The 21,593-nt window shown below is 38.7% G+C and overlaps 1 protein-coding gene across 1 annotated transcript in view; it reads left to right on the forward strand.

The window, feature by feature from the left end:
* Window positions 1–21,593, forward strand: part of SCFD2 (sec1 family domain containing 2) — a 192,054-nt gene that overhangs the window by 48,818 nt on the left and 121,643 nt on the right. The window contains exon 4 of the mRNA XM_062607120.1: window positions 4,407–4,582. Coding sequence (XP_062463104.1) covers window positions 4,407–4,582 — 176 coding nt within the window. The remainder of the gene's footprint in view (window positions 1–4,406; window positions 4,583–21,593) is intronic.

The following is a 21,593-nucleotide window of genomic DNA, read 5'->3' on the forward strand; positions in this document are numbered from 1 at the left end:
GCTGTGGGAGAGGAGCACTTAGAAATAAGGCTGAGACATACCCTTTCAGTCTCCTGTAATGTTTAGTGCTCTTCAGGTCCAGAGCCTTATTCTGGGGAAACCAGCCAAACAACATCTCATACTGGCCTACTTTTCATCTCTCCAAAGAACTAGGGAGTAGTTGATGTTCTTTTCTTTATTAACAATTGAGGGACCGATGACTTTTGAAGTTAACTAAAGAAATGTTGAAACTTATTTTTGTGGCAGTTACTGTTAAACTTCCTAAGAAGTACAAAAGCATTTTGAGTTAATAGTAACATCTGGAAATTACACTAGCAAGGGGACACAAGGGGTGTTGTCCATCCTACTAAATTGCCTTCACTTAGTTTGTAAAATATGTGACTCCCTTAGCTGTACTGTTGCCCAATTGGCTTCATGGAGTATGAGAGCTTTCTACATTCCTTGCAAGTATCCGGCATTGGACATGATGTGAGGCAAGCTACTGGGAGAAATAAGTCTATTTTCCTGAGACTGTGGATGAGGAAAACAATATATTTGGGATTTTTCAGCCCTCTACTGCCTTGAAAGATCTCGCCTGTGAACATAAACGTGCCAAGCTCATTTCTTATTTGAGGTTCTGTCAAGTGAAAAATGGACCTCAGCAAAATCGCTTTACCCAGTGAAGCTCAAACTTGTTCTTCCATAAAATTGAACAAAGCTTAAAGCTATGTGTATTTGGCGGTTCCTCTAGTCTTGGAAGAGCACCCCCTTAATTATTCAATTGGTCACAAAATGTACTTTCCTCTTTACTTGTTTTCTTGTCCCTATGGAGATAATTAACGAGGTGTTAGATGAAAAAATAAGGACTGTGTGTTTGGAACAGCGCATTGATAATTCTGACCTTTGCCCTTTAGACACCTCATTTATGCATAAATCTTTATGTAAAAAAACCCAAAACACACAAAACAAAAGCAAAAACAAAACAGTACTTTGGGATTCTGAATTTTAAGAATTTGCTTCTACCAGTAAATCTATCTTGAAAAATAATTATTTTCTTGAAGCGATGCCTGCGTTACACTACACAGACTGCAGCATTAATTTAAAATGGAAAAAAGTCGTATTGTGGATGAATGTCTTGATGTCTACAAATGTGGTTTGTCCAGTTAACTTGTTGTTTAACCGTTGAGGTGAAAGTGTTTCTGTTCCACTCAGGCTACTCTCACTACTCAAAACCAGATTTTTGACAGACCTCCAATAGTTGCTGATAATTTCAGCCCCATTATGTCTAACTTGAGTGATCTGCTTTATTAGTAGTAGAATTATTTCTTCCCTTCAGTCTGTCTGTACACATCATCATTTGTGCATGTAGTATTAACTGTCATTTAATAAAAAATAATTTATTCCAATTTATTTATTTATGTACTTTTAATACAAATTATGGCTTCTGTAATTTAAAAGTTGGTGAAAGTGATCTGTAGTTCTTCTGGGGTCTGCCCTGAGCTGTTGAAAGTTGGAGGTGGAATTCACCATCTCTATGTCCCAAAAGATTTGAAAATCAGTTATTGTAGGACTGAAGGGGACATGGAATTGGCTCTTACCAAGTCCATGTTTCCGGTACTTCTGTAATGTCCACTTTCATTTTTCATTCTGTTGCCCAAGATTCTTGCATTAGTGCATAAATATTTTGATTGTTACTAACCATTCAGTTTCTTAGCTGAATTAATTCCTGCAGTGTCTGCATCATCAGTCTATCAGCATTACTGTTGTCCTTCCCTGTTCCCCATCCTCCTGTGTTCTATTAGCTTTTGAGTTTCGCTGTGAGAATTCCTAGTCACTAGCTACTCATTTTATCCTCGCTGCTGTACTTGTGAAGAGATGTGAAGCTTTGAAACGGTTTTGTTTGTTTTTTTTAATATTGCTTTCAGTAAATGTTGTTTTTATCAAGTCCTCTGTCATGACAATGTTATTGACAGTGTTTGGGGTATCTGTAACCAATTTCACACATGCTACACTTGGTAACCGTTAATGGCAAAGCTTACGTCCCAGACAATATGGAATTCTTGGTGTTTGTGCAAGAAAGGTTATCAGTACTTTTATATCACTTCAGGGTGGTTGACGTGATACTTCTTCTTCCCACATCCAGGAATTAAAAAATGATCAAGTCCTTTGTCAGCATAAGGTTGTCCTCACAAATCAGATTTTGGTGTCCACACAGACATGTGGCCATGCTTTAGAAGAGCAGTTGAAACATGATGATGTGGTTGTCATCTGTCTCCTCTTGGTTTCATAAGACCTGTCTGCCACATTGCAACACAAAAGGACTTAAAATGGCAAAGGGACTTTAAAAAATAAAAGGCTGGTGGGGTTAGGATTAGATCAAATTTTAGACTGTTGTGCTGAAGTCTCCCTCTGTGAGCAAGCAGCAGGGAAGGTGATGAGGATTTAGGCCTCAGGAAGAGTCATTTAATTGCTGATTACTACCAGTCACTTTCTCAAATTCCTTTCCTCATCTACTGGAACAGTTTTATTTATCAGCCAGTTATCCAGGGAGATTTCTGTGTAGAAATTGGCTGGAACTCTTGAACTCTGGATCCAAGTGGTTCCATTGATATTGTAAGTATCATAGATGAGATGCTGGACTCTTTAATGCCAATGTAAGTTTTGTTAATGCCTTGCTAATCTCAGGATTTCACTTCTGTTTACATACGTATTGGACTTTCTTTTGGTGGCACTCTGAGGGTGGGAAAGAATTTGATTGTCTGAAATGGTGCCGAATGGATCTTACACTGATCCAGTGCTGCATCTGGATTCACTTTCACAAGGGACAATATGGAGCAAAGCTCTTGAAATATTTTTTTTTTAATTGAAATCAGAAGTCTTGAAAGCCCTCCTGTTTTATTGTTTCATGTGAGGGAAGGGCTGGCAACTTCATGTTTTCCCAGTTGAAGCAAGTTACTAGATTTTGAATATGCCACAATATATCAAGACTGCTATAGGTAATAATGCAGTCATTATTAAAGGTATGCTGCAAGGCATCATGGACTGACATTTTCAAATCACCATGTAAATCTGCCTGACACAGCTTTAAAAGAAATAAAACAAGACTGAAAGCACCAGTGTTTAGTCTAAAAACACACATGGCTGTGGTTGCTGTTTTAGCCGGTGCGGGCTAACCGTGGAAGCCTTTTGTCAGCTCTCCGGCCTACTGAGTGCTGTCAGCTTGATTTGTGTGTTCATTTGCTGATTTTTTTGGTTTGATGCTTTCCGTTAAAATTCACATAAAGAGCCTGTGTGGTTTTGCTTTATTTAGAAGCTTTCCCTAAACTAAATGCTCTTCCAAAGACCAACCTTGGTATCACTGAAATGAAGAGAAAGTGCTTTCAACATCTATTCACTGCTGGCATCATTCATTTGCCATGTATATGATACTGAAAGGATGGAGGCAGAAGGAAAGCCCTGTAAAGTGATGATATAACCAAACACAGAGAAGAAACACCTGGCAGTCTTACAAGATCTTTCTGTTGTGGAAAAATACTGAGTAAAATGAGCAGTGGTGTAAGCCATGAACCGCCTAGCATCAGCTCAGCCTACTGCCTTCCTGGAACCAAAGCTTGTCCTGGTTAAGTTAAAGGATCTTCCTCACTCCTTTTCACATGTCCTTGCTCTTTAGGTCTCGTTTGCTTGAGGAAGTTGACTTGTAACTGGCAAAGACTGCCAGGAACCAGCCCTAGACTGGATTTCAGTCCAGACTTGCAATGAGGATGGTGTTTTGACACGATTTTTCCTTGCATGTTGATGGCATGTGTGATTGCCTGTGAGGATTTTCTTGGGGCAGATGAGGTACTATGGACCTTCCTCCCTGGAACAGATCACTTCTAAAATACAAATTGATCAAGCAGTTTAACTGGCACCTTAATGTTGTTGTTAACTGCTAGTTCTGTAGTGTCTGTGTGGCCTGAATGACTCCTTTCATGCTCTTCTATTAGGGCAAGATCTATGGGCATATGAGTACCGGGGTGTTTAGTTTCAAATAACGAGTGAAATCATGCTACACTTACTGCATCTTAGAAACTGAACAGTCACGCCTTGGAACTGTCCCTTCCAAGAACAGCTCCAGAAAACAGTTCCTTGAATCATAAAAATATCTCTATTTTTTGGGTCAAAACTGATCAAAAATGCACCATTATGAAGCACTGGAGGGAGTGGGTTTGGTGCAAGGTAAAAGGCCTGCAAATTCCTACTGCGCTTTTGATAAAAATAGAAAGCTTGCTTAGAAGTAGTCGTCAAGTATTATTTTCCTATCTTAAATGATTAGGCCATAGTGGAGAAAGCCTCTAAAGCTCTCTGTAACCCATTCACTATAATTAAAAAAATGTAGGTTTGTATTTGCCTCCAGTGAGTGCTGTATCCTGTTTTCCTTTCCACAGGCAGAGTCACCCCAGAACAGCTCAGCTCATACATTAAGCTTTTCAAAAACAATCTCAAAGCATTGGAGAACCATTGTGGGCTTCTGCAGCTTGTGCTGGCCATGATCCAGACTTTGAAACACCCCCAGACTTCCAAATGGGACAACTTCCTTGCCTTTGAGAGGTTACTTCTGCAGGTACATATTATGTGAATTTGTTTGACCTAAGTAAAAAATGGTTTATTTAATTTCTGAATTCCCATTGGGTGCTGTAGCTTCAATTTTTATGAAGAAGTGTATTGAATGTCTTGTTAAGAAGCTGTTTCTTATTGACAAACTGGTAAAAGGAATGGGAACCTACATAGTCTTTTATGGTTTTGTCTAAGAAAAAGTTTATAAACTAAACGGTAAGCATTAAAAGTGAAGTACATAAATAATTGTATTATGGTTTTACATCTGTATGAATTTTCAAGGTGATAACTTTTCACATTGGATATTATTATCGTTATTATCATTATTATTATCATCTTCATCATCATCATTCTGAAGATGCTTCTTGAGGTAATGAGCTGAATCAAATACAGAGAGGATTTTGTTACTATGTGAGTGTAAAACTTGTGTAATTTGCTGAATAGGTGAAAGTGTAGTAGGAAATTCCATGCACCAAGAGAGTGAGGTTTCTCTTGCTCACAGCTGTTATCTACCCTCAGTTTTTCCCACCACCACATTTTTTACAGCATCCTGTTGGTGACCACAGTAGTATTTACATACTATTTTTGTATCACACTTGGATTTCTCTCAGGAAATGAAGTTAGTGGTATATTGATCTCTTATCCTACTAACCTTTGGAGACATATGAAAAAAAGGAGAAGTTAATTTCTGCTGAAATTTAGGAAAAGCTCAAACCTTTCTCCCCTGTGCTTTCTCTTTTGCCATCGTGTTGCTTTTAGAAGAACCATCTGAAATCGTAGCAAAATGCAAGTCTTTTTATAAAGTAACTTCTAATGAAGTTAGTCAGCCTTAAATGAGCGAAGTGTATAGTATGGACCTCAACTAAAATAAGATACTACTTCTGTAAAAATTAGCTGTCTTTGTGTAGATGTTGAAAACAAACCAGCAACCCAACTCTCTTCATGATCTATGGCAGCAGGATATAATCTGTGGTCCTTTGAGAAGACTCAGCCCGTACTTCATAACTTTGTAGTCAATAAATTTCTGTGACTTGGGGCTGAGGCGGGGGGGGCTAAGAAACACAAAGCTTGAGGAGTAGTGAGCTCTTGACTACATTAATTTAAAAAGCTGTTCTCTCTTGGCAAGACTGAAATATTTTAGAATTACATAGGCAGGCTTCTTTAGTTAAGAAAAAACACATCTCAGGTAAAAGAACTCATTGCAGCCATTTTGTTGGTTTATCTCCACTGTAGAGCATGGCACTGACAATTCTTTCTCCTGCAGTGACTCGTGTCACATAACTCTTCTCAGAAGCTGGTTAAGTTCCATCTTAAAAACAGTTCAGCTTTAGAATTAAAATAAAGCTGCAAGCTCAGCATTGTTTTCACAACACACAACTGCCTATATAAATGCCATGTCATAAATCATCAGGGAGTGGAAAAATGGAGGTAAAAAACAACCAAGCTATATATTTTATAAAAAAGAAATGTATAACAAGCACTCTCATAATCCAAAGCCATCTACGATTATACCCGCTGCCTTCCACCCATCATATTAAGGTAAAATGTGTTAGCCAAAACAAACTTTCTAGACTAACATTTGTAACTGTTCCTTAAGCACATACTCATTTTCAGTAGTTCAAACAACTGTTATTTTGAATTACACAATCTGTACAGCATGTATCCTCTTACTGATTCTATTTTGAAAACAGAGTTTGACATGCAATATCTGCTTCTGAGCACATGGCATGTCTCTGTTCTGTTGACAGGAGTTTGTAGGGAGAGCAAAACAATACTGAGAGACCCTGAAGACATTGGAGATACTTCTATTTAAAAACAACAGCTAGGAATTACGTTATGAATGGTTGCTACATAGCACTGCACTAAATTTGATGCTATGGTATTTCAGCAGTACTTCTGAGAAATTCTTTAGCGTAATTGTTGCATTTCAATATTTTACAACAATAAATCTTAAAAAATCCTCAATAAAAATTGTTTCAACAAGAAAATAGTGTTGTTACTATCTTGTACTGGAGCCACATAGAAGACAACTGTTTGTAAAAGATCTACTGGGAGTAATATTAGATTCGGACAATGTAGGAATTCTGTATTTTTTTACTGGTGGATGCATGTCAGACTCAGCTGATGCCAAGGAGATAACCCAGTATAAACAGGTGGTGTAAGAATTCTCAGATTTCCCCCCAAAACAATCGACCCAGTTTTGGAATTTCTAATTACTGGATCTCTCTGTTGGGTCTTACGATTCTCAGCTTAGTCTACTTTGTTCTTTTCAGAAAAACCATGTTGTTGACATGAAGCCTTTAGTCTAACTCTTACATTGAATAACCTCTTCCATTTTGCTTTTTCTTTTCCGTGATTCATTCCTTTCAGCTGATGTTGCAGGTACTCAGTTCTAAAAATGGCATAGTAAATGTAGAAAGCAGCCTACTTCCACTATTCTTACCATAATTAAAAATCTGTATCTTTCGTGGAGGCTTATTAAGCAGTAGAGGCCTATGAAATACAAAAGCACAAGAGGAGGAGCTCTCTTCAGAATTTAAACAAAATGTGACACCATGAGAGAAAAATATATTTTTGTCGTTTTTAACACATACTACTCGTATATTCACTGAGCAGGGATTTCTGCCTACAAATTCAATTTTAAAGTACCCAACAGCAGTAGAAAGTGTGATTGGGGTATAATGTGCCCCAAGAGAAAGTGCAGTTGCTCTGTGAAGGGTACTGCTCTGAAACTCCTCAGGTTGGATGCTACACGTACATACATGAAGAGCTCCAGACCATACACTATTTTCATGTTTACATTTCCAAATACTAATTAGCTGAATTGTGTTTTATTTTGTATCTGTTTTTTCATTTCAGTGCTGTAAAATTTGTCAGAAGACAGATTTTTTTTTTTTGCCCTTAGTGTCTCGAGCAACAGAAAATACAGGCATGTTTTTAAGAGAAACAGAAACTTCACGCCAAATGGTCATTCCAATGTTTTTGTTTTTCTGTTGGCAGAAAGCTGTTATAAGGTTAATAAAATGACATCATTCTTTCTCCTATGAATATTAGAGTGCAAACTCAAAAAAAGAAGTGGAAAAACTGCAAGACAGCTGAGTATTTGTCATTCTAGTTAGTGTTTTCAGTAGCAAGATATAATAGCCAGGGTGCTGGTAACCATTCCATCCTGTGCTGTGATTCTCTACCATTTTTACAAACACAGGGTACGCACAGCTTATTACTGAATCAAGGATGACATGATTATTTATTTGCACTTTTGGCCATTGCATAATACGGTAGGCGTTGTTCACATATGCATGCCTGCACAGGATCCCATGCCAATAAATTTGGAAACTGTAAGACACCAGCCTGCAGACTTTCACTGCCTAGAACTCAGTGTAGTTCTCAGACTTCTCAACTTTTCTGCAGGGTACAGTAGTTACGAGGTGACATTTATTGTAAACTGGTATAAACCAAAAGCTTAAGCATAGGCATCAGGGTTGCTGAAGCAAGCTCTTAGATACAAAGCAGTGGGAAAGCAGAGAAGCTTTTGGAGCAGTTTTGCAAGAATAATTCATTGCTCAGCTGTAGTGAGACCTTTATTTCTACATAGAATAGATTAAGATAAGTTGCATTCCTTGTTATTATTATTTATATTGCTTTAGTCTACATGTAATTTATCATTATATAGCTCAGCTCAGTGCAATAAATTGTCTTTTTGGTGGCCTACAATGTTCTTAAATAATGCTTTTAGAAAAGTTATTGCAACAGGATTTGGAAAGAATACCCATGATAACTGCCTGTAATTAGAGATTTACATAAAATCTTGATCTTGAAATTAGATCAATTGCTTTTTAATATGAAGTTACACATGGAATGAATTGTCTCGGTGGGAGTCTTGCTTGGTATCATGTTGATTGCAAAGGTCGTCCTCTGAAATCTGGTACCTTTTGGATAAGATTGCAGACTGTACAGAGACTTGGGCAACATGGTCTAGGGTGAGGCATCCCTGCCTGTGTCAGAGGGGGTTGGAACTAGGTGATCTTAAGTTCCTTTCCAACCCACACCGTTCTACGACTCTGTTTTGTCTTACACAGCAAGAGAGTGAAATGTAATTTGTTGATGATTTCTGGAGAGAAAATAGTCCTGCAAGCAATCACTTGCTTAAGCTTGCAAATTTAATATTTAAAATACTATAATATTTATAATTCAGTAATTACAGTAAATTTTTATTTAACCACCTATTTGGGAGATTTGCTTCATTTAAACTGAGAGTCAGAACATGTTGCCAGAACATGTACACCTGTAAACCCATTTGGATTTTTTACATTTGGTATTTTTAACTTTGCAAGTATTTATTCTACATAAAATTTATGTTAGATTTCATGAACTTGCCTAAAAACTGGTCTATACAAGTCCTGACATAATGTTGCTTCTTGTCACCTGCCCGTGTATGGTCTTAGTTCATTTATTTTACTTGCTCCATGCCTCTTACCTTTGTGTTTGTGTGTTTTCTGTACATTTCTATAAAACAGAGCCCTGAAATGCTGGGGACACCTTGGTGCTACAGCAGTACAGGTAAAAACAGTGGATTAAATTTCTGTAAGTGATGAGCTGTTTTGGTTGCAGAGGAGGAGCTTGTTGGTTACAATTCATATTCCATGTTCTCAGGCTACTAGGTAATGGAGCATTTCCCAGGCTTGACATGACAGATATTCCAACTAGTCTAGCCCAGGAAAGAAGATATGTGTGTGTATAAACTCTTCTACTCTATAAACGTGTATATATAATTCTTCTAGTGAAGCTAATTTTCTGTGAGTAGGATGCTCATCAGACTAATTTGAAAGCAAAGTAAAATATAAGTAGGGATTGGTTTAACATTGTTTTAATCTGAGGTAAATCCTTTGGGAGTGAATAGAAACTATTTCTACTGTCAATTTATTAATCTGTTGAAAGAAAATTATTGTAAGTTTTTTCAACTCTGTCTGTCAAGGGGTTAAAATATCTCAAGTCTGGTTACTGTATCACACGGGAGTTAAGGGGATCTTTCTGTATTCCTGTCAAAGAAATATGCTTGTGTTTGGTCTGAAAAATTGTAAAGTATTGCCGTGATGGTTCTCGTTTAAAAAGCAGACCTCCCTCCTTCATCTTCTGGAAGAGCTAATATTTTGTATCCAGATAAGGGTCGTGTAGAGCCCCTAAAATGAGGACTTAATAAAGAAATGGCTTTTTTGAGTGAACAAATGTCCATATCAATAAAACTTAAAAGCCTTGTGGGAAGAAGAGGCTAAATATATTAAGTCAATGGGAACTTTTAAATTAATGTTCTGTATACAAAACCAAAGTACTTGCTGTAAAATAAAAGAATCCTAACATATAAATGATTGTAATGGAAACCAGCTTTTTGGAGCAAAAAACCACTGCCACCCCCTTTGCATACACACAGATTATTTTGTTGGAATTTTAAACAATTAATAGCTTTCCTAGCAGTTTCTTTCGAGATGCATGTTGAGATTACACGACAGTTGATATCTTGTTAGCACATATTGCAGAAGGGCAGCATGATTTTCAGCTTTATATGGACACTTGTGATCAGTGATAGCCAGTCCTTCACCAGCCCTGTGCTGAGCTATGGCTCTGCCTGTCGCTTGCCATTCTTTCTCTGTCACTTTTCTCCTTAAAATGTGGGATTAATTGCTTACTTGCTGTAAAAAATAGCATTAATCAGTGCTCTCACTCTGCTGTCAGTATACATGTGGTAGTTGCAGAGAGGCACAATATTGACAATATTGATTGAGTCACATTTGCTCTTAAACAGGTAATTGTGCTCCAAGAGGCAAAGCCTCTGTCATCTGTACTCCCAGTAAGCCCTTTCCTTGCTGTATGTGTTGCTCCACTGATAGTGTTCTGTACTACCCGATTTACATTAGTGACAGGATCTGCTTTCCGGTTTCTCCTACTTAAGGAGACTGTTGCCACCCTCACCAAAAAAATTGTCTTCTGCTATTACTTACACAGGGCAGGCTGAGTCATATGTAAAATATTTCTTTAAATCTTCCGAAAGCATCATAAATGTCTCCAATGGACTGAGCAGATCTCTTGACTTACTAACCTGCAGAAAAATGGCATACGTGATTTCAGATCTGTCAAAGTGGAGGATTCACGCACTCTTGGCAGCAGCATCTTATATTTTGAGGGACCTGTAAGGAGTGCCTTTTTTAGGTGTGGCTTCTGTGGTGATAGGTAAGCAGTGCAGGAGTGCAGATTCCCTTAGTCAGTTTTTGCCTCTTAATAACAGAAATCCTATTAGCGATGCCCATTCATCAGCATTCAGATTGACAAGTTAATTGGCAAGTGTTTGAATCCTGAATGAAGGGTGTTATTGTGGTGTTTAAGTCTCTACTAATAAGCTCATTGGTTTGGTCTTAATTGTGTGTTATTGTGGTGTATGAATGGAGACTAATTATATTAGTCTTTAAGAAAATCAGTATTGCCTTATATTTACAGTCCATGTATTGTCTCTAGGTAAGATTCTACATACTGTTGTAATAATAATTAAATCAACAGCACAAAGCACAAGCATCTCGTGAGAGCTTTACTCAGAGGAATTGCTTATCATTGTGGTGATTAGCTCAAAGTCAGTAAATGACCTATCAAATCTCTTATCTGCAAACCAATTTGGTGGTGCCAGGGCTGTATATCCGGTTTTGAGTGTGATTATGTGAGTCTGTCGGCTTAGTTTTCCTTATTTTTTGGAGGATGTATTTGATTATTTCCTACAGACTGGCAAAGAGAAAGCAGAGAAACAACACAGCTCAGAATTAATGAAAACTTTACTGTGGGCAATATCCAAAATTAACAGTGGGGCTGCCATGTTGCATTCCCTCTGTCTCCCCCACCTTAACAAATTACATAGTTCCCTTTCCAGTGGCACACGTGCTTCCTCGGATCACTGCCATTTCTGGGCACATGGTGCAAGCACAGACATACAGGTGCACACCTAACTTTTTCCCACAGTCTAGGTTGTCTGGGCATTAGTGAGCCCCAACCTGGAAAGCTGATAGTCCAGTTGGCAATGTACTGATCCCTAGCTGTAAGCCTCGCCTCTGTTTGCCTCATGTGTCGCAGAATATGCAATGGGATTTTTGCCCCAACAAAAAAAAACAAAAACAACTTTGGCAAGTCTTGGCATGCTTGTGGAAACGTGGCTTTATGGCTGCTGCCTTCAAATCACAGCTCTATCTCTGTCTGCATCATCTGTTCTTGGTCATGGAGCTCTTTGAAGAAGCAGCTGTGCTCAGACTCTGAGGCTAGTATTTTTCCCAAACCCATTATTTTCAGTAGGAAGGTAGGTATATTCTTAATTCGATTTTGCCTGCTTGATGGAAAACAAGGTGGTGTTAGTTTTCCAAGTTGTCAGACCAGCCAAGATTGGGGTGGTCTAGGAGTTATGTTTCATCACTTAGGATTTTATGGTTTACCTGATGGAATTGAACCTGCAATGAGTTAGAGAACTTGCAAAACTCTGCACGGTTGTTGGCCATGTTTTCAGTGAAAAACTCCACGCTCAAAGGAAGCTACACAAAGAGCTGCACGAAGAGATAGTCCAACACAACAAGTTGATTGCAGCTCAGTCCAGTTATGGAGCCATGGTAGATTTTGTCATAAATCATAATTATTTGCAAATGTAGGCTTGCTGATATCATTTGCTCACTTCCAGTGAAGAAGGCAGGCTCAGCTCTCTTTGTCTAGGTTAGAAGAGCATGTGTTGTGAGAAAGGCAACGTGCTGGCTCAGCCAACAAAATCTCATTGGAATTTTACCTCTGCAATAGGTCATGAAGAATCGGTTTTAGAATCAAAGCTGTCTTGTCAGAGATCTGCCAGTATAGTACTTACTGCCTTGCATCCCCTTGGAGATGACCAGTTACTTCTGCTTGAACAAACTTGTAACTAACTCTTCCCACTCGGAGAAGTATAAAGTATTAGGAATTAATCAAAGTGGTTACTACTGCCTCTGCTATTCCAAAGGTATGTGTAACAGACAAACAGTCCTAGTAGGTGTCTTCTACATGTTTTTCTTGGGAAATGGAGAGATTTCTTCTAGTGGTTTATTTTCTTTAGATTTTCTCCAGTTCATGCCTCTTCAGCTGAGTTACCTTTTATTGCTATTGAGTTTCTCTAGGAACTTTCTCGAGCTAAGGTGATACCTCGTTGGAAGCCTGCCTGTTTTACCCCATGGCACCATATTTGGGTACAAGAACATGAAAGGCAGCATACTATAGGGCTGACAAAAGTGGGTTTATGCTGGAAGCTGCCTGCTGGCTGTGGTGTCCCAGGTCATTTGTCCTCATCCTCCCTCCAGAAAGCAAAAGGAAATACTTGCTCCATACCTAGAAGTGACCTGGATTTACACAGTCTGAGGCTTCTGTAGTGTAATTTTCTCTGTGTTTACTCTTTCATGTATCCTATAAAAATGCTTTGTTAATTAAAATGTAGTAGGCACAGGAGGAAAAAATGACATTTCTCTCTGGATGTCCCACCCTGCACCACCCTGTCCCAGGGTGTTTCCCTTTGTATGCCTTTAAACAAATAGCATATGGTTCTGTGAGTGTTCCTGTAATTCAAAGTAGTCATGTTGCCTGCAGAAACGAAGGGTACCACGCACAAGTAACACTTGTACAGTATTTTCTAATGAAATATGATGGCCCGTTTGTGCAGCTGTGTCTAATAAGGCATGAATATATTTAACTGCTCTTCACCTCCTCACACTCTGTTTGTTTGAAGTACAGAAATGTTGTATGTTCACATTAGGCAATGCAGTATAGAAATCTAACTTGGACTATTGATGGGAAGTATTTCATCATTTTTAGCAGGTTAAAACATATGGTTGTAGTTACAGTAAATAAATGGTTTGGTCCATAAACCAGTGCCATTCAGCACGACTGTCGGGTGCATGTAGGCTCATCCTTCAGGAGAGTAAAATGTAGGTAATGGATAAGTAATAAATGATAGTCTGGGTCTTTGCCCGGGGATGGGAAAGGTTTCAAATTCTTTTTAATGAGAGCATTTGTAAGAGAAGAAGAAAAGGTAATGGCCCAGAGATGAGAAACTCTTTAAGTATGATTTGATTCTATCCAGCAGTTTCTCTTCTAGTATTTCTTCCCTCCCCATCCCCAAGTCTAGGGAAAGTGAAATAGCTGCTAAGTTGTAGGCAGCAAATTATTCAGACATAGTCCACAGTTTCATCTCACGTTCACATAATAGTGCTGCCTTTCCTGAATGGAGAAGGAAGGGTTCTTCTCTAATAAAAATAAAGAACATTTTCTTTAAATTTTAAAAAATATCTCTAGTTTCCTCTGAATTTCTTAGCCCAGTATTCTTCAGCAATGCAGGAGCAAGCTGGGAAGTTGTAGGCACTGTATTAAGTGAGATTTTCAAATGCTGAAGGTGTTAAATGTATCTGCTCAGAATAATGTTTTTCAGTCAGTAGGATCAGAGTGTGGTTAAAATAAAGGGTCCCCAAGAGAGACTGGCATGCGTCCTCAACCACCTTTTTATTAACAGATAGTTTTTAAATGGCTATGATGTTTCTGGTGATCAAGCTCTCACTGGCTTGATTTGGTTTGATTCTGTTTGATTTTGAAAGTACATTTTTAAAAAGCATTCATTCTTATATCTGTTTAACAGATACAGCTGTGAGAAAACTGAAAGTCTCTACTTGCAGAATAAAACAAAAATGAACATTAAAAAGATAATACTTGCTATCATGTACCACTGGCTAAAGTTTGTTATTTGTAATGGACAGTAGGCTTACCTGGGTGCAAGTCTTCCAAGTGTAACTACGTAATACACATGTATACATTTCGAAAATATATGTTCATGTACCAAAAGCCAAGTGAAGAGCTCTCAGCCTTCTCACTTGTCTTAACTGAATTATCCTGCATCCCCTCTGTGTAGGTTTTTCCCCAGACTATAGATGGATTTTCTGTCCAGGTTATTTCATTTCTGGAGCTACTCAAAACCTGGTTGGTACTCAAGGAATCAATGCAGAACACTCACTAGCCCTTATTCCACAGTAGTTCTGGAAAGCGTTAGGATTGCTCAGGTAGCACCTTCTCTGTCCTCTTATCTACTGTTTCTCCAAGCTTGCCAGAATTACTGGAAAATTGATGCTTCTTCTCCTGTGTCCCCTGGAAAAAAAGGCCATTTGAGAATCTAACTGCTGTAGAAGGGAAATGGTTCATTACATCTTTTCATTGCATCTACAGAGATGGCAACAGCCACACAAAGATGTAAGCTGCTGCTACTTCAAGGGAATGTCAGTCACTGACACAGGTGAAGTTTTGCATTGTCTGCATACTGGTTTAGTTTCATCTCCTTGTTCATTGCAGAGAAGAGGTTGTACGTACAGAAGGCACATATGCCAACATTTAATTGGTAGGGGCCTGACTACACGCATTGTCAACAGCCGCATAGATTGGTAAACCACCATGTGTTTCAGGGGATGTAATAGCGGAGAAGTCTATTTAGCATGGTGTAAAGCTTCAGTGTTTTGCTTTGGGTTCTGATTTCACCCATTTTTTTTGCAGCTACACAGAATGAAACTTCCGTATGAATTCAACCTGTGTAAGACTATCTGTTTGAGCTCCAAATGTCAGCATCTGCAAATGGTTTGGTTGCCTCCATGAAATTGTTTCCTAGACTATCACTGTGTGCATTTGTGTTTTATCCATATCCTGAGCAAGATTTCTATTAGAAGTGATTGCTACTGGAAAATGAATGATTTCTTTAGCGTCTGATGGGTGGACTCAGAGAGGTATAGATAAGCATGGACTAGTGTGCCCTTTCTCATCCTGCTTCCCTTCTGTAAGTCAAAAGAGGATGCACAGTTCGAAGACATCACTAAAGCACTCTTGTTGGGCACTAGTTACCTTATACTTTTCCTGCATGTGCTGTTCGTAACTTTTATTTTCATAAAACATGTAGAGGCAGAGAATACCTTTAAATCTTTTACTTGTTCTTAGTTAAGTAGTGCAACAGGAGTGGAATTTCTTTGTAAAGATATGAAAGGTAGACACTGTCTCACAGAGGGAACAACGTATTTCATGGAGATGGGCTCTCAAATGATGATGAAAACAGCAACTCATGGATGACCAGGTGATCTGCTTTTCTGTCCTGAAGAACTAAAAATAATTTACATATTTTCATTTTTAAACATTTGCATGTCATCTTGGTGTGATTACTGGCACATGTTGTGTTGATTCAACTTTATTGTCACATTATTCTCTCACATTCAAGGGCCACATGTGCTCCACATCTGGTGAACATTTAAAGGCCTTTTGAAAAACATCACCATGTTTTTGTTCTTAGAAATGTTTATGACAAATATCATGCTCTTGCATCTGCTTCTGCTATTGGTTACAAACAGGATGCACTAGGCTGTGCCTGCTGTCCAGTTACAAAACCACCAAGGGTAACATAATATGTTATGCAAAGTGATTAATTGCTTGACTGTTGGTCCTTGTTCACTGCACCAGAATGACCATGTATCCTTGTTCTGGTGAAATCACAGTGGACCATGCTGGATGCGTAACTCTTTATGGACGCTTTCATTAGACTAGACAATGTGGGAAAAAGAGAGAGCAGGAAGAAAACCACTTAATTTTTAGGAGTGAATACAAAATTTCTTTTATATAGTTACTCATGCTAGAATATAATCTTGCTTTTGAGGAGAGTATGCCTTAAAAACTGCATAGTATCCACTGTCAAGTCACCAATGAACTACTACTAAAAACATTCTGGAAAAAGCTGAATGTTTTCCTACAGCTCTGTCATGATGGTTCTGGTTTGGTACATTGCTCAATACGTTTTATAGGGTGACTGCATGACTCTTTGCCATGCTTCATGACGATGACATTGCATTTATCGTTAACCTGTCATGGTGTGAAGTATACTTATTCTGAACACCATCTGTTTAGAATATACAGTTCCCTGCACCAAACCAATTGCATGCAAAGGAGATTGCAGTCTGCTTTTCACACATTATTTACTATGCAGGGCAAAGTTAAAAATCGTGATCAGCATCTTCTTACATTTCACCCTTAGTTGCATAGACTGTAAAGTCTCATTTGGAGATACCTAAAGCCAAACTCAAACTAACCTGAAACATGTTAGGTTGGGCTTAGAATGAAGGAGAAAATATTCTCCTGACTCAATAATGAACTTCATTTCTCTTTGGGGACTTGACTTCTGACACAGAGAGAAGGCCAAAATAAAAAACAGAGTGAGTGAGGGCCCCGACTTAAACCTGCTTTTAATTAAGCCTTGTAAAGAAGCTTTTCTGCTAAAACTCTCAGGTTGAAGAGTTCATGCAAAAAAACCTCCCTGCGGCTTATGAACAGCCAAAGTGGGGACTCACAGACACATTTTTGAATAGTTTAAACCAGAAAAAAATTCAAGTGAGAAAGTCCATATTATTTGTTTAATGCAGTTTTTAGCAGGCCACTCCTTTTTGAATTACCTTCTCTTTGTTTTATTATTCTGTGTGAATTTCAGTGTAAAACTTAATGCTGGTACAAGAAACATGAAAACTAAATTGCTCTGGTTTCCTTTTTTCCTAACTGCCCATAAATCTGACCCTGTTCAGCTGGACACAGTTACAGTGCGTTAGAAATGTAATACACATTTCAAATCAGAATCCTTGCACCAAGGCAAAGGTCAAAGTCATTTTCTTGTTTGTTTTTAAAGGGATTAAATAAATGTAGTTTTACCACAAGGAAAATGATAGTGCCCATTGCTCAAATATGGCTTTTAAGACTGTATTTAAATGGGAGTAGAGAACCTTGTCTGGAGTGGTGGTAGGATTCATTTCAGAAGTAAAGGTTGCATGCTTTCTGTGCAAAGTGATGCTCATTGTGCAAGCCTTCTGCAAGATCACTTACACATCAGTCCCAGACAAGAGCTTACACCACATTAAAATAAAGCTGTGGCTTCAGTGACAGGCTGTAAACAAAAAGGGGTGGGATACAGTTAATGGCAGCAGTATAGTGCTGAAGAAAAATAAATAATTCCCTTTTACTTGCAACTGGCAAAGGCCCAAATCCTAAAACATCATCAATCATCCTTGATGACTAGATGAGATCATAAACCAAATGAGGAAAAATAAACTGGAATTTAACTTAAATTGTGATTGGCAAAGTAAAAATTAACTTTCACCCCCAAAAAATGTTTTCTTCTTCCAAAACATTTCTGATTGCCGCCCTTCCCAACTTTTCCCCACCCAATGCACAACTTCCAAGTGCTCTTCACTGGTGGTAGATGTTATCCCATATCCTTCCCCATCTATTTCAGCATGTGCTTCTGTTTTTTTTTGTTGAGAAGCAAAGTGGGTTTGCATTTCTTCAAAAAAAAAATCCCATTTTCAACCTAGTCTTCATATAAATACTGAACCTCATGTTATTCATAACCTCATAATTCACCGGTCTACCAGCTGAATAATGTAGCAGGCATGGAACACTGGGAAGCAAAGGGTGTTACACAGACCAGGAGACATTCTGACAAAAATCTGCTGGGGAAAAACTTCCTGAGAAAAATATGTGAAGTTTCTATTTCAGTTCTTCATACATCTACAGCTTATTATGAACAAAATGTACACTCTGGGGAGCAGTTATGTATTGTCACGAAAATTGATACTTTAATTTTTACAGCTGTTTGTATTTTGCATGATGAATTTTTACACTGTTTCTGTATAATATCTGTTGAGAGAGAGGTTTGTTCTTCATGAGCTGATAACTTTAAATGTAAAAGTCAAGTTCTGGAAAGTTGGAGACCTGGTAGAAATAACACTAGAATTCCACCAACAGTATGAAGTCCTGAGGCTGTGAAGTCAGTTTTGGAGCTGGCGAACGCCATGTTTATTTAAAAGGTAATGCAGGGTGTCATGAATGTTGCAGTCAGGCAGTGATCATTACCAGCTATTTGAGAAACATCAAGACGTGGTTGGAAGAATCAGTTTGACACTTGGTTTTTTAATAGACAACAAGCAAGGAAATCTTGCAGTTTTGTATCATTGGGTTAAAGGCACTGATACATTTGTAGCTGTTGAAGTATGAAGTAAGCTGAGAATATGAATCTGGTTCTTAGGGGTCTAATTGGTGCCAAATTGGCAGAGATTGAGGAGGGAGGGGGAGGTTGGGCTATCCCCTAACCTCTTGAGCTTTTGCATACTTACTTTATCAGTTGTGTAGATAAGGGCTTTTGCTTCACTGTGCTGTCAATCTGGTCTTTGCTCTAAGATGGAAACACTGAATTTAATTATGTAGCTGTGGGCCTGGGTTCAGCCATCCCCAGTGATATCAGATGTGTAAAGTGAACCTCTGCTGGAAATTAGCATGTATTACTGATGAGTGTTGGGAACAAACTGCATGAGTGATCTTCTCAATAGATACTGTGAGGGATTCATTTTTTTCCTTTAATTAAAAAAAAAAAAAGAAAGGCGTGAATGCCGACTTGGAATTGCTCTGGCTATGTGGCATTGAAATGGACCAGCCATGCTGTTTATTTACTCACTTGCATAATAAGATTTGGGGCGAAAGATGTTCTAGACTGAGTTAAATTTCTGTCCATGTATGACTGATGCTGTGTTATTTTATGTGGAGAAAACTTTGTAAGTTGAAAACTTGTGATTTTTGAGGAATGTCTTTCGAAGGCTTACAGTACGGGAGGGATGCAGCTAAAATAGTACTTCAACTTTTTTTTTTTTCCTCAGTTACATATGTCAGTTTTTCTGACTGTTGGCAGGAGGCTCAGTGTGTGGACAGATGTTTATCCTTTCATACGTGATCATGTTCATGTAATCATTCTTGCCAGAAAGTGGGGACTTAAGTACAGAGGATTTTGACTTAAGTACAGTGTAGATTTTGCGGACATGGAGGTTTTGACGGTAGTCTGTGTTTGCTGTTTCCCAGCAGTCAGTGTTTGGATGTGAGAACTGTGGGCTTTGTGGCAGTGCCTTGCTGCTACTGGGAGAGGGAAACACGGCTACCATGTGCTAGGGCCATACAGCTCTTCTAGGGTCCTGGTGTCCCTCTGAAAGGACCAGTTGAAAAGGTTAAGTACAACGTGTCGTTCTGGGGTATTCCATTCCAATTTCACTTTACTAAAGTTGCCACATACGTTTCTCAAGTGGTTGAACATTGATATTTAATAACCTTGTCTTCTAAGTTCCTGGTATTTTTAGTTGAGATTGGTGGCCGGTGAAACACATGACCTAACTCATAGATGAGAAATAGTGCAGAGGTCCTTTAGGAGCAGTTCTTGGTTATTTTGCAGGTGGCTCAGTATCTGTTAACCTGTGCTGAAAAGAAAATAACTCTACTGTTTCTGAGGAGATCTGCTCAAAGCTAGGTCAGCTCTTGCAAATCACACTGATACCTTGATCTCAAGGCACAGAACAAGTTTGGACATCTGAGTAGTCTCAGAAACTTCTCAAAGAAATTACTTCTCATTGTTTTGCCATTGCTATTAATAAAGTTGCCTTTGCTGTGTGGTTTCTGTATGTGTAGCTGCAGCTTCAGACCATTCTACATTTCATGGCTATCCTTGCCCTCTGTGCAGAGAATGGCATGAAATACTGGCTTTTATAACTCACCCTCACTCTTTTCTATGTTTTGGTTACCACTGGTTGGTTGGTTGGTGTTGTTCAGTCGCCTTCTAGTTATTCTTAGGCTGAATATTTTGCTCTTACTGTGAATTCTCTATTGCTCTGTGCCATTCAAGATAAGGATTTGCCCTTCTTACCATGTTTTTAATAGCTCCACACCAAAAGTTGGTAGATCCTTGCATTCAGAAGTATTGACAGATAAGGGTGTGTTCTGGAAGGTTAGGTGAGTAACCTTCAGGCATCTTCCATGAATTTGGCCTTTCAGATTAAATGTAATGTAGTAATCTAGAAATTTAGCAAGCTGATTTTTGGTAGAAGCAGTGAGAATTAGGGGCAACTGAGAGATTTTGGAAAAATTTTATGATTACAGTTTCTTCTCTTGGTAACAGCAAATACATATTCCCCATGTCCTTCACTTTATCCATGTGTACCAAAATGATGCAAGTTTTAAATGATGCTAAAACAGTAAAATAATCATTCTTCCTGTTCCTCTTGTAATCCTCCAGGAGCCAGGTACTGGGAAGAAAGATTCCAGGAGCCAGTTCTCCTGCAGGGATGAGGAATATTGAACGCTGTTTTTGGAGTGTCTGTCCACTCAGTGGGCTCCTTTGAGAGTCAAGAGCTAGCAAAGAATCTAGGTGGCTTCCCCAGAGGGACTGAAAACCATTGGAAAGCCGTAAATACAACCTAAGTAGCTTCATTTTCCTTTTCTAACACTTCTGCCAAGGATCACCTAAGCCCTCACAAAAGTTCTGCTAAATAGAAGAAAACTTGCACTTAACGTGTGTGTTTGCCATAGTGGCTAATGGAAGATGTGTGCCATATATTCACATCATCTTTAATTTCAAACCTGAAGTATATGGCAACTTATGTGTTTTCTTTGAGGAATTTGGTTTGTCAGAGAAGCATCTGGTTTATGTAAATGAGAAAGGAATTTGGTACAGGAGAAGGCGATTGCAAAAGTAGTATCTGTGCAGTCTCTGCATCAGTATTTCAGCTACATTTTGCAGAAATGTGTGGCTGTTACTTCTGTAAGCGCTGTCCCTTGTGCAGTGTTCTTTGTTCATGAATGTGTTCTCTTCCTGCAAATTAAAAAAAACCAAACAAAACAAAACCAACCCAAAAATAAATAAATTAAAAATTGTGAAAGTAATAAATGTAAAAAATGAAAAGAAGGGAAAGCAGCATGTCTGCGCCAGTAATTCTCGGCATGTTGGAGTAATTGCTACAGAAAGCTGAAGCTCAGCCTGGATCGGTTTCCAGGAGGCAGCTCTGCTCCCAGCAGCGCTCCCACACTGCCACCTGCCGGGACGCGGACTCGCCGCCGCAGCCCGAGCCGGGCACCGGGGGCACCCCGTAGCTGATCCTGGTTTC

The sequence above is a fragment of the Pezoporus occidentalis genome, unplaced genomic scaffold, assembly GCF_034315485.1.
Source record: "Pezoporus occidentalis ecotype Australia unplaced genomic scaffold, CSIRO_AGI_Poc_V1 ctg1, whole genome shotgun sequence".
NCBI classification, from domain to species: Eukaryota; Metazoa; Chordata; class Aves; order Psittaciformes; family Psittacidae; genus Pezoporus; species Pezoporus occidentalis.